The sequence below is a fragment of the Ictidomys tridecemlineatus genome, chromosome 6 (genome assembly GCF_052094955.1).
Source record: "Ictidomys tridecemlineatus isolate mIctTri1 chromosome 6, mIctTri1.hap1, whole genome shotgun sequence".
Taxonomy (NCBI): Eukaryota; Metazoa; Chordata; class Mammalia; order Rodentia; family Sciuridae; genus Ictidomys; species Ictidomys tridecemlineatus.
This window is the reverse complement of record NC_135482.1, coordinates 69,723,014-69,735,573: the sequence shown is the minus strand read 5'-3', so window position 1 is coordinate 69,735,573 and position 12,560 is coordinate 69,723,014. Positions and strand designations below refer to the sequence as shown.

The 12,560-nt window shown below is 35.3% G+C and overlaps 1 protein-coding gene across 4 annotated transcripts in view; it reads left to right on the top strand.

The window, feature by feature from the left end:
* Window positions 1-12,560, top strand: part of Tmem117 (transmembrane protein 117) — a 453,899-nt gene that overhangs the window by 363,411 nt on the left and 77,928 nt on the right. For all 4 annotated transcript variants that reach the window (XM_078014851.1, XM_078014852.1, XM_040280778.2 and 1 more), the window contains one exon: window positions 9,411-9,570. In XM_078014851.1, the coding sequence (XP_077870977.1) occupies window positions 9,411-9,570 (160 nt within the window). The remainder of the gene's footprint in view (window positions 1-9,410; window positions 9,571-12,560) is intronic.

Here is a 12,560-nt window from a genome sequence, read left to right as displayed (position 1 = left end):
TTTTATGAATCCCAGTACTAAGTATTTGATCTTTCATTCTGGCACAGCATTACTTCCTTCCAACATTTTTTATAACTTTAGGGAATTTTTCTGTTCATGTGGTATATTTTCAAGTCTTCTTTCAAAACAGAAAAAATATTTTGTGTTTATAACATCTGTTTTCATAGTCATTATATCATGTGCACATTGCCATGGAAAAGATATTCTCTTCCAAGGGTACTTGTGGGGAGTTACAAAAATATTTTTTTTCTGATAGAAAGTCTCCTGATGATATACATTCTTCAAGAGATGTTTAAGATGAAACACAAAATTTATTCTTGTCCTCTGTTTTGGTTTGTGTAAATTTCTTGGTTGGTCAAAGTCACCAAATATTATGGGAACAATTTTCTTAAACCAGTAAACAAATCCAACATTTATTAAAAATAAAATGAAACATACTCTTGTTCTGTCTCCCCCACCTGAAAATATCCTAGTTTTTGTTTCTTTCCTTCCTGTACTCCCCCCCTCCTCCTCCTCCTTCTCCTCCTCTTCCTCCTCCTCTTCCTCCTCCTCCTCTTCCTCCTCCTCCTCTTTCTCCTCCTCCTCCTTCTCCTCCTCCTCCTTCTTTTTTTTGGTAAGAAAATTTAAGAATGGGAAAAAGATGCTTTTCAATGTCTCGATGTGTTTAAAATTTCCACTTGGTGTGTTTAAAATTTTCACTTTGGTATTTCAACAGTCAAGACTGTATTTGGAGTGTCATAGCTTCCATTTTATTTTCATTAAATAAATAATGATGAATAATGTAGTTCTTGCTGGTATCATCTGTAATTTGTATAGCCCTATCTTTATTGTTTCTTTTATTTCTGAACTTCATTGTTTCTCTCTGTTAAATTGATGAATCATTTAGTATGCACAAGATAATTTACTAAGAAGAAACACTGGGCTGTGAGTTTGCTAAGAGAGGCACAAGATCAGCACGCCCACCTGGTCCATCTAACCTAATTTAACATTGCCCAGGCCTCTTTCTTTGCTCTGTGAACACTGGAGGAAGTATCATAAATTACAGTAGCATCTGTGCCTGGCAAAGAATAAAAGATGAGCATTTTTCTATCCCACATTAGATAGATGATTTTATTCATTCAGCTGCTTATTAAGCACCAATAATGTGCCAGTCAATACTAATCAGTAATAAATGATGTAGCTCATATCTTAAGGATTTTGCTGTCCAGTAGGTACAATTTTTTTCTTAGCATACATTTTATTTCCTACTTAAAACTGTGAAACACAAAGACACTAAATTTGTTCCTTCTGACCAAGACTAATCATACTCTACACACATGAATGACTTTTAAGTGCCTCTGATTAAACAGCAACATCACTCAGAGATAGGCAGAGGAATTCAAGTCACTAAAAGAACTATGGTTGTTTCACTTGACACCTCTCGTATCATGTTGCCAATGCCCAGAGTTTCACATGGCTGGATACTTGGGCACTACAGAATTCCCGGGGGCATTGTTCACACAGATGTGTGTGCCATGGCATCGTTTCAATACATTACACTGTGTATGGCCAAATGCTAGGAGCCATGGTGACTTTACAGCCACCTCTTTTATGGCCTTTTAGGAACAAGAGGTACCAAGTTATTTCTTCACTTCAATTTGTTCAGTGCTTTTTGAGTTGCTGCTGTATTCAGTGCACTTTTCTTTGAAAAGTAATAGAAAGATATAAAGATAAATAACACACTAATGTATAGTGTAATAGACATTAGAATCTAATAATTTCCTTTACAGATTCCTGATCCCAGTGGAGCCACAAACAAGATGAGTTAATAACTGCATCTTCCTTCTCAAGGATTCTATCTTAATGAATGTGTACAGGTTGGCCAATAACTGGCAGTAGCATTTACTTAATGAAAGCCATATGGAGAAGCTGTGTTGTTTCACTAGGTCACTTGGCAAACATTTCTTTGTGCTCCCTTGGTACTTCCTGATCTCAACAGTAGGAGATCAGGAGGTTGCTCTTCCCAAGGTGCAACCTTGAGTTCATCAGCTGGGCTGTGGGGCCAAGGAAACTCACATTTCAGAATGAACTGGCTTAAGGGCATAAATGTGATTGTTTTTTCTTACAGAGTTGCAGTGGCAACACTGATAATTAAAACAAGCGGAATGAGAAGTGTTGGCATTCTCTGATGGCCATCTGTGACTTCAGTGTGCTGGTACTTAGTGTTCAGAGGGGAACTGTATGTTTGAATTGGCTCTTGGTTTTGCAGCAAAAAGTGAAGGAAAGTGTTCTGTTTATGCCTGTTTGTTTAATTTATTTTTTTTCTTTTTTAAGCAGCATGGTTAAAATTATGATATTAAATACTTTTAAATTCCTTTGCCATGCCACATTTTATTTTATGGATTTAGCAATTTGGAATATGAGATTATACCTCAATTCATGCATTATTTTTTTTAATTCTTTCAGTTTAAATAGGATTTATGGATTTTTGTTTTTTCAGTGCAAAACTATGAAACATGATCTGGCTTGTTTTGATTGAGTTCCAACATTTTAACATGAATATTGTAGAAGGAAATAAGTGGTCTTTAACTTCTTTTAAGACTATAGCAATTGTGTGGCATGATCAGAAAGCAATATAATATATATGACTGAAAGTAAAGATTTTACACATTTTAGAAAATGAAAAATGGCTAATATATTAAAACACAGAAAAGCATATTAATTATGTTTGGTCACGTGGAATTGCTATTTTAAGTTGGACAAAAAATGGTGGAGGGGCTCAGTGGTAGAGCACTTCCATAGCATGTGCTGAGGTTGATCCCTAGCACCACAAAAATTGGGAAAAAAGATCAAATCTTGTTTTTTGATTCAATTTGTATTAGATGATTCTTCACATTTCTCATCTTTTTGTTTAATTAAAATGAAATTGCATGATAGTTAATGCTAAATGAGTGAGCCCTTTGCAGGTTATTCAAACCTGAGGTCAGTCAGTCCTTGAAGGTCAGTCCTTCAGTCTCTTGATACCTGCTTTCAGGCTATTTGACTACTGAATAAATATATCGTAAAGTGGTGATGAATGAAAGAAAAAAAATCACAAGTTAGATACTTAAAAAATATTCAGCATTTTTTAAAATCCAGGAGCTAGGATGAAAGAGAGTGTAAGTTTATGAATTGAACCATGTTTCAGATGATGTAGACTTATTTACATGTGCTTCTCTGCCTCTGAACAATCTATAATAGACATTTGAATAGACTGTAAGATGAGTATGTTTTCAACAGATGACATGAAGATGAAATCAAATTTTTCATAATTTCTATGGATCTTTGGCTGAAGAGACATAGACCTGAACTCTTATTAGTTAACATCACTGGCACATTGTGGCTTGTGCAATTGCCCTAACCTCTGGGGAAGCATTTTGTTTGTTCACTTTACCAACCACTCAGTGCACTTGTGAATTCACCCTTCTTTACCAGCAGCTCTGTGGTGCCTCAGAACCTCCCCAGAGGTTGGGAACTATTGGATTAGAAAAGCTGCTCTGTTAACCCTTCTGGTCTCACATTCTAATTCCTATTAATATAAGAGGTATTAGCAACAATTGGGGAAAAGGGAACAAATTAACTGGAAATTTGAAACCATGAGAGTGAAGAGACTAACCACTCAAGCTGATAATTATGTATGAGTTCTTTCCATTTGACTGGTGGCCAGAAACCAGAGGGAGTGAAATTGATGAGCCAGTATGTCATGCTGGCACTGGCTGTGACAGAAAGGAAAATAATCCAAATAATTGTTTAATTGGATACTACTTAAAAAGAGAGGCTGGAACTCCCTAAAACTCGGGGTCCAGAGTAAACATCTTTCTTTTTTCAACTATATTGATTAAATAAAAACCAAGGATGTTGCATTAATGGCTAATTCCATTTTCAGTGCCACAAGACTATTCACTTTATGTTTCCTGTCAGTACCTGACAGTCTTTCCAGTTTTATTGTCAATGTTAATGACTTTGTGATGATAATTTTCTAACACTATACTTACAATGAAAAAGGAACTAAATGAAATTCTAGCTACAAATGTAGTCACAGGAGGGTGTATGGCAATGGTCATGAGTCAGCCTGGGCTTCAGGCATCTTATACCACTTCTATCTTGTATTCTGTCTAGTTATTTTATATAGCCTTTGTTATAGTTATCTTATATTATTTAAACTTTCTGTAATTCAGTTTCTATACCTCAATATTAGGGGTGATGTTAGCAAGGTTGTGGTAAAGATTATGTAAGTTAATTTGTATACAGTAATAATGTGCCAGAGCCTGGCATATTATGAATGCCAGGTAGCTACAATAGTAAAGTGCTATTATTTGCCTTTCTTTAATGGCAGTTTCACACAAGGAACTGTTTCTATATAACCTTATTGAGCCATTGAGTCACCACCACTTAAAATCTGGCAGTTTTACTTGAATTATCAGTGTGGTAAAATCTATCAGTTTTACAAAGAGAGGCTCAGAAAAATCAAACCACTTCAATACATTTGAATGAATGAATGTATATAGCACAGAGGAAGATTTGGAGGTTGTATGACCGCTTAATATTTTTGATCCTCATTTTTTTTTCTTTTCCCATTCTCTTGAGGCTTTATTTTTAGGACCCTTTCTCTGAGCTGTATGCATTCATATTTAATGATTGCCATTTTTATTCCTTTTGTAGTATTAAATATTAAATATCAGGCCGAATACTCCTTTAATTTCCCTTTGGAGTAATAAAATGTTACCAGCAACTGTTTCTTGAGGTCTTTGTCAAAAGAGAAGCATATAATAGAGCCAGCAAAACACTTACAAAGAGCTCTTAAGAGTATTATATATTGCATAAATGGAAACTACCAAATAAAGTAATTATCCATGAGGTGAATAAGTGCTGATTTGGTTTCAGGAAGCTGTCACACAAAAAAAGCATTCTAATAAATTCTAATTGCCAAGGTAACCACTAAATTATAACAAAAATTTAATGACTAATTTTAATGACTTTATTCATAATGAGATTATTTTAGCATGAATAACTCCTTTTTTCAGCTTTAATGAGATATAATTGACAAGTAAAAATTGTACACAGTCAAGGTGTACATTGATTTGATATACATCGTAAAGTAATTACCACCATAAAATTAATTAACACCATTAACATCATCAAAAATCATTGCTGAGGGGGGTAGAGCTGTCTATGGGTGGTGAGAACTCTTAATATCTACTCAGCAAATTACAAGCAAATATTACAGTCTTCTTACCTATAGTTAATATGTTTTATTAACATAACTATATCATATTATAATCCCAAAACTTATTTTCTTATAGCTCAAAATTTAGCCAGCATTCTCCATTTTCTCCATTGTTTTCAAGAAGGTGTCACTGACAGTCCACAATAAGGTGCAAAGATTTCCTTTTTCTCCACATCCTCATCAACATCTCTTTCCTCTCTATTTTTAACCACAGAGCTTTGTTTATTTAATTGAAAAATCATTCATTTAAGCCACCTCATAAATGGTTAACCAAAAAATGTTTAGTTTTTATTCCACTTCACATATCATTTCCTTCATCACTAGGGGGAATTTATATATATATATAAATGGTTTTTATTTCACCCTGTCATTTTTCTTCTGTTTTAGTGCATTGTAGTTATACATAATAGTGTTGTTCTGGATATGTGGCTCAGTTGTAGAGTGACTGCCTGGCATGCATGAGACTCTGGGTTCAAACCCCAGAATCGAAAAAAAAAAAAAAAAAAAAACACCTTAATCTTCTTAGTAACACTCATCCTAACAGGTGTGAGATAATATCCCATTGTGATTTTCATTTGCATTTCCCTCATTATTAGTGAGGTTTTTTTTAGTGTACCTGTTGACCATTTTATGTCTTCTTTTCAGAAACGTCTATTTAGGTTCTTTACCCATTTTCTAATAGGGTTAGTTAGCTTTAGTCATTGAGTTACTTACATATTTTGGGTATTCAGTTTGCAAATATCATCTCCCATTTCACAGATTGCTTTATCGTTTGTTGTTTGTTGAATGTTTTCTTTTTTTTCTTTTTTTATTGGTTGTTCAAAACATTACAGAGCTCAAGACATATCATCTTTCATACATTCAACTCAATTGGGTTTTGAACTCCCCAAATACATAATACAGACTCACTTCTGTTACATACTCACATTTTTACATAAATGTCTTCTTTGATATAAAGAGAGCCACTAAGAATAGAACAGGAAGGAAGAGCATGAGGAAAAGACTAACAGTAAACTAAGACGAATGGGGGGAGAGAAAGGAAGAGAGAAGGGAAAACATATGGAAATGGTAGGAGACCTTCAGTGATACACAAAATAATAAGAGGTTATGAGGGGCAAGGGGGTGAATGTTTTCTTTGATGTGCAATTTTTTTCATTTTATGTAATCTTATTTGTTTGTTTTTGCTTTTGTGGCTTGAGCTTTTGGAGTCAATATCATTGTCAAAACCAAGCAAGGAACTTTTTCTCTGTGTATTTTTTTTGTTTTTGTTTTTTAGGAGTCTTATGGTTTCAGCTTTACATTTGAGCTTTTAATACTTTTTTTATGGGGTGAGCATAGTATTCAATTTTTCTTTTGCACATGTATATCTGTTTTTTTCCAGTGTCACTTGGTGAGGGACTATCCTTGCCCCACTGTATCTTCTTGGTAAACTTGTCAAAGATTAATTGACTAAATGTATGTGGATTTATTTCTGTGCACTCTAGTTTTTTTTTTAAAATTGGCCTTCTTACCCATTTCTATGCCATTTTTATTGCTATAGCTTTGTGATATAATTGGAAATCAATGTCTTCAGTCTTATTTTTCAATATTCTTTTGACTATTCAGGATCTTGTTTTATGACTTATGTGAATTTTAGGAATGTTTTTCTATTTCTGTGAAAAATGTTATTGTAATATTTATAGGATTATAATGAATATATAGATCAATTTGAATAGTAATATTTTAAAAATATTAATTCTTCAGTCTACTAACATAAGATATCCATTCATTTATTTCTATCACCTTTAATTTTTCCATCAATGTCTTTCCATTTTAGATTGTAGATCTTTTACTTCTGCAGTTAACCCTGTTCTTAAGTATATTTGCTCTTTTTGATTCATTAGTAATTATAATTAGTTTCTTGATTTAATTATCAGAGAGTTTGTTGTTAGTTTTTAGAAACACAATTGATTTTTATGTTGATTTTAAATCCTCCACCTTCATTCAGCTTTATTAGTTCTAGCAGTATTTGTGTGTGTGTGTGTGTGTGTGTGTGTGTGTGTGTGTGCTTGTAGTTTTTAGGATTTCTATATATAACATTGTGTCATCTGCAAACAGATAATGTCTTCCTTTCTGACTTGTATGGCTCTTATTCCTTTTTCATACTTAATTCCTTTGGCCAGAACTTAAAGTACTATGTTGAATAGAAGTGATGACCCGGTAGTGCTTGGTACCAGGAAAGTGAGGAAGGGTCCTGGGAAGGAGGCCAGGAGGCAAAGAAGAGGAAACTTCATGGAATTGGGACCCTCACCTTCTTACCAGCCAATACAACCAGTGCATTCTGAAAGAGTATATATATCTATGGCATCTTTGGAGTAAATATGTTTGAAAAGCCAAGGTTGCCAAGACAATACCATTATTATGAAAAGGAGCTTTGGAGAACATTCCGTATTTATCTATTCTTCGGTGGTGGTTGTTGTTATAGTCCTTGTTGACAAAAGAAGAAGGAAGAGAAGAAAGAAGGAAGAAGAATAGGAGGGGTAGGGAGAGGAGGAAGAGTAAGAGGAGGAGGAGGAGGAGGAGGAGAAGGAGAATTATTAATTTCATTCACATCATTTAAAATTTCTCAAATTCAAAAACCAAAAACAAATTGTCCTAACCTAGCCAATAAAAACATTAAAATCCCACTATTCATATATATGAATTTATGATATTTGTAATTTCTGTTAAATTATAATAATTTTTAAGGTTTTCTAATAAGCTTATTTAATCTGTTTGAATTTCTGTGATCAAAATTATTCTAAACAATAGGAGGAGACAATTTTGGAATTTCTACTTTGTAAATCATGAGTCAAAGTCTTTTAAAATGTATCTTTTCCATTCACAGGAAAAACATCTAGGAAGGTTTCATTGTGTCTATTATATCAAAATATAACTTACTTCAAATAGGGAGCTGTGAAAAGGAAACCCATAACTTTTAATTTAGAAATGTATACCTTTTATAATTAAAATAGAGACTTAAGGGAAGATTTGTATTCATTATAAGATGTTAGAGGTCAAATGTACTTGTTAATTGTGTCTTCTAAGGTTTTATTTCACAATCATATTTTTTCTTCTTTTTCTTTTTTTAAAATATTTATTTTTTTAGTTGTAGTTGGACACAATACCTTTTTTATTTTTATGTGGTGCTGACAATTGAACCAGGGTCTCACAGGTGTGAGGCAAGCACTCTACCGCTGAGCCAAAACCCCAGCCCTTTTCTTCTTTTTCTTTATTGGCTTTTTTTCTTTCTTTTACTTAATGCTTTCTGGTTGAATTTATTTCAAAATAATTATTTTTTTTCCTTTTCAAATTTCAGTACAAAATGCAGATACCAATATATCCCTGGAAGCAGAAACTTCCCTGACTTCTGGACAATTATCTTGCAAATTACATTTCTACCGCCCACATGTCAGATCTATTTTGAATGTTAATAATATTAAAGACTTATGTGTCTAATTTTTTGATTTTATAAAAGTTTTAATTTCAACAAATAGCCATTAAAACCCATCTGTGAATGATAATGCACCTTGATGTGTAAGAGAAAATCTCAGGCTCCTACATCTTATAACAAGGAGCAGATAATACAGCGAGGGAGGTCATTAGGCCACAGCCTTCTATTTGATGTACCTTATCTGGAGAAGAAGCTATATCACTATCCTTTGGAAGTGGTTCCTCTAATGAGCTCATCATGACTGATGATGGTCATGAAGCTGGTCAAACTGTTCCTCTTTCCTATGAGAGGATAATGGAATCCAAGGCCTTTGTTAGCCTTTCACTAACTGCTGTGAGCTTTTCACAAACACACCCACTGCCTTAGTTCAACAATGTACGTGGACTGAGAGCTAACACACCAATGTTCTCTTTGGGATACTTAACAGCATTAACCAAGGTCGTTTGTAATATTTTTGTTGTCAATTATTTGTGTCATGATCATTTTCTTAATATTCTTAACAGAAAATCTTGGAAGAGGTGTTATAACTTTTTCTAATCGCTTTTGAAAAGAAAGCAAGTATTTCTTTTTTTATCTTTTGGTGAATGTGACTCGGGGTAGGTATTTGCTAGACATTTAGTGCAGTGTGGATAGCATGCAGTCTTTAGCACTATATTATTATGTCTACTGTAATGAGTGTCCTCTGCCTTGCAGGACAGTTCTTTTTACTCTGACTTCTGTGGTCGTACTTGTCATTACAACTGACTGGATCAGCTGGGACAAGCTGAACCGGGGATTTCTGCCCAGTGATGAGGTTTCCAGAGCATTCCTTGCTTCTTTCATCTTGGTCTTTGACCTTCTTATTGTGATGCAGGTAAGTGTCTTTGTGTTTCCCTCCTCTCTCCGAAATTGTTCTATGCTTTGTTTTCAGTATAACAAACACTATAAGCTACAGGCTCCATAAAACCAGAGAAGTGCATAGTTTACAGTGGCTATTAATGGGGCTTTCACTGATCATACTTTCAGCAGTTTACTGGGAGGAAAAGCCAAATGGGATTTTATGAGAGGGGCACCCAAAGTTCATTTTATTAACATTGCAAGGTGGGCCTCTAGAAGCCATGCAGCATGGTGACATTTTCTGCCAAGGCTTGAGGTGGGGGACATGGGAAGGAACAAAAATTAAAAAAAAAAATACTGTCATTTAGCAAACAGAAAGCTATAGAGATGAGGATGATATAAAGCCAGCAAAGCAGGGAAAAGTAATTGTCAAAGCAACTCAGGGTTTTTATAGCAGTTGAAATGGAGTGATGTAAAGATGCTTTTTTACTATGGAAATTATTACTTTCTTTCAGTGTTCACCAGAGATGATTCCATTTTCATGTAAACAATATTTCTGTCCTGCTTAGCAACAGAATTTTTTTTTTTTTGTACAATAATATCTCACTAACCAGCGTGATTCGTGTAATCTTCTGGTGTGAATGTTTGGGGCTTCAGAAATCATGTTTTGAATGGGGCAGAAAGAGATATTAGCTATTTCTTGGTGCCTTATCTTGTTCATTAAATGTCCATCCATTTGCTAGACATTTTCGTATTGCTTTCATAAGGCAATTTTGGTCGTTCCCCTCCTGAGGCATTATAAGTCATCAGAACAAAGGGTCCCATTGCCAAAGGGAAAGGAGACTCTATTGTGTTCTGAATTTATGTGAGATTTTGTAGGATAGCAGATTGTTTTTCTTATTTCTAGAGGCAAAGAGGGGCCCTTTTAAGAGCTATTCTGTGTTGTCTCAAAAAAGAACAATAGTTTTGGGGGTTTTTTTTGTTTGTTTCTTCATATTGGCATATAATATATCCTAGGCAATAGGTTCACAGTGATTCTTAGAGTATATTATTTTTTGAACGGATGATATTTAAAATACATTGTCACCTAAAAATTGTTTGAAAATATAAAATTGAATATTCTTGTCTCATCTAGAAATTAACACATTTTTCTTTCCCTTGCTGTGAGGTAGTTTAGCACAGTGAAGCAAACCTTAGACTTAGAGTTGAACAGTATTGGCAGGTTGCAGATCTGTCTCTCACCAGCTGTAGGACACCCTCTGGGTAGCTGAAAATTGAATTTATAGCACTTAGGTAACAATGCATTACACATTACTGTAGAAAGGCCATTTTTATCTTCTTCCACTTCCTAATATATGTCCTAATGTTAAATGTCCTCTTTGGTTAATTGGCCTATAGGTACCTCTCTGAACCCATCTTAAAGTCAAAAGTCTTAAGTAACCAAGTAGACCATTGTCTCCTTAAATTTGTTCCATTTGCTGCATTTACATATTCGAGAACACACATTCCCTTATTGCCCACTACCTTGTTCTGCTTTCTATCCTATTTATGTAAGTTTTAAGTGTTCTTCCAAATAAGCTCACTAAAGCTAGGGACATCAAGTAGAAAACTATAACATTAAAATTTACAGATATTATAGATTCACTCAAACAGTATTTAATAAAGACAGATGGAAGAAAAGAAGGATCGCCAGGATTTATTCATGCAGAGTCAGCGAGACTGGAAAGGGAAAGACATTCTAGATGAAAGAACGGCATAAAATGCCAAGGAGTCAGTAAATGCTCAAGTGTTCAGAGAGTAGCCCGAGACCAATTGACTGAAGATGAAGAGTTCGTGCTGAGGAATATATCAGTTTGGACCACTTTGGCTGCAAGTAACAATAACCCTGCCAAGGCGGCTTAATCAAAGGGAGAACGTATTTCTGCATTATAGGGACATCCTACACATTTCAAGTGAATGGTTGCAGCTGCCTGTAGAGACACTTGAAATCAGAGACTGAAGTAAAACAAGTCCTAGCCTTTATTTTCCATCTCTTGTCTTTGGTTCTCACTTCTATTTTTATTTTTTCCACCCACTGGAAAGAAGCTCTTTCCATTTTCCAGTTCACGTGAAAGAAAAGGGCTACAACCAACAGCTCAGTGGGCAGCCGCTCTACTTGGCAGGCCCAATTCCAGATCCCCAGGCAGCAGAGTTTGCAGAGTTTGGATTGTCCTGCACCTGTCCCTGTCTGACTAGGTCAGTGTAGAGGCTGTGGAGATGGGGCAAACCAAAGAAAAGGGGGAGAAATTGAGTCTCAAAATCAAGTTAATAGGTGTGAAATATAAAGAAGAGTTGGGAAGGAACCCCCCCAAATAGACCTCAACTCCTTTGCTCTCTCGCCTAATACCAAGTCAGCAAGTCAGGCCTAATCATTTATCTTTTCATGTCTTTTTGTTCCAATCCTTTCTTCTCTCTTTTTTTTCTTTGGCCACCACTCCAGTCCTGATTGTCCTTTATATGATTATAAAATAGGTGATGGAAACTTTTGCTTCCTGATGACCCCATCTACCCTCTTTGCCTTCTACAGCTTGCCCTCATTACCCTCGAATCAGAAATGTCATATTGTACACATATCACCAGCCTCAGATACTGTCAGTGATTCCTCAAGGACCAATCATAAAGTCCCAGACCCTCCTGTGTCTTCCAGGATGTGACCCTGGCTCTGTTTCCTCCTGGGTCTCCAGGGCTCCCACTTTTCCCAGACGAGGGGCTTGCTGCTTTGCTCTTGAGCACATCGCACTTATTCCCAGGATGTCCGGGAGCCTCTCTTTCCTCACTAGACTTTGTGTCTGTCCTGCTCTACTCATCTAGGTCCCATCATTCACACCCCTCATCACTGAAGTCACGGGATTACTTCCTCTTTCAAACTTCCACAGCACCTTTAACCTGCACTGCAAGCCAACACTCCACTTTTTTCTTATTATTCTTTGTGACTCTGTAGTTTTGCTAGCACAATGTCTTACAAAAACAGAGTAAGCTTGGAGTAAT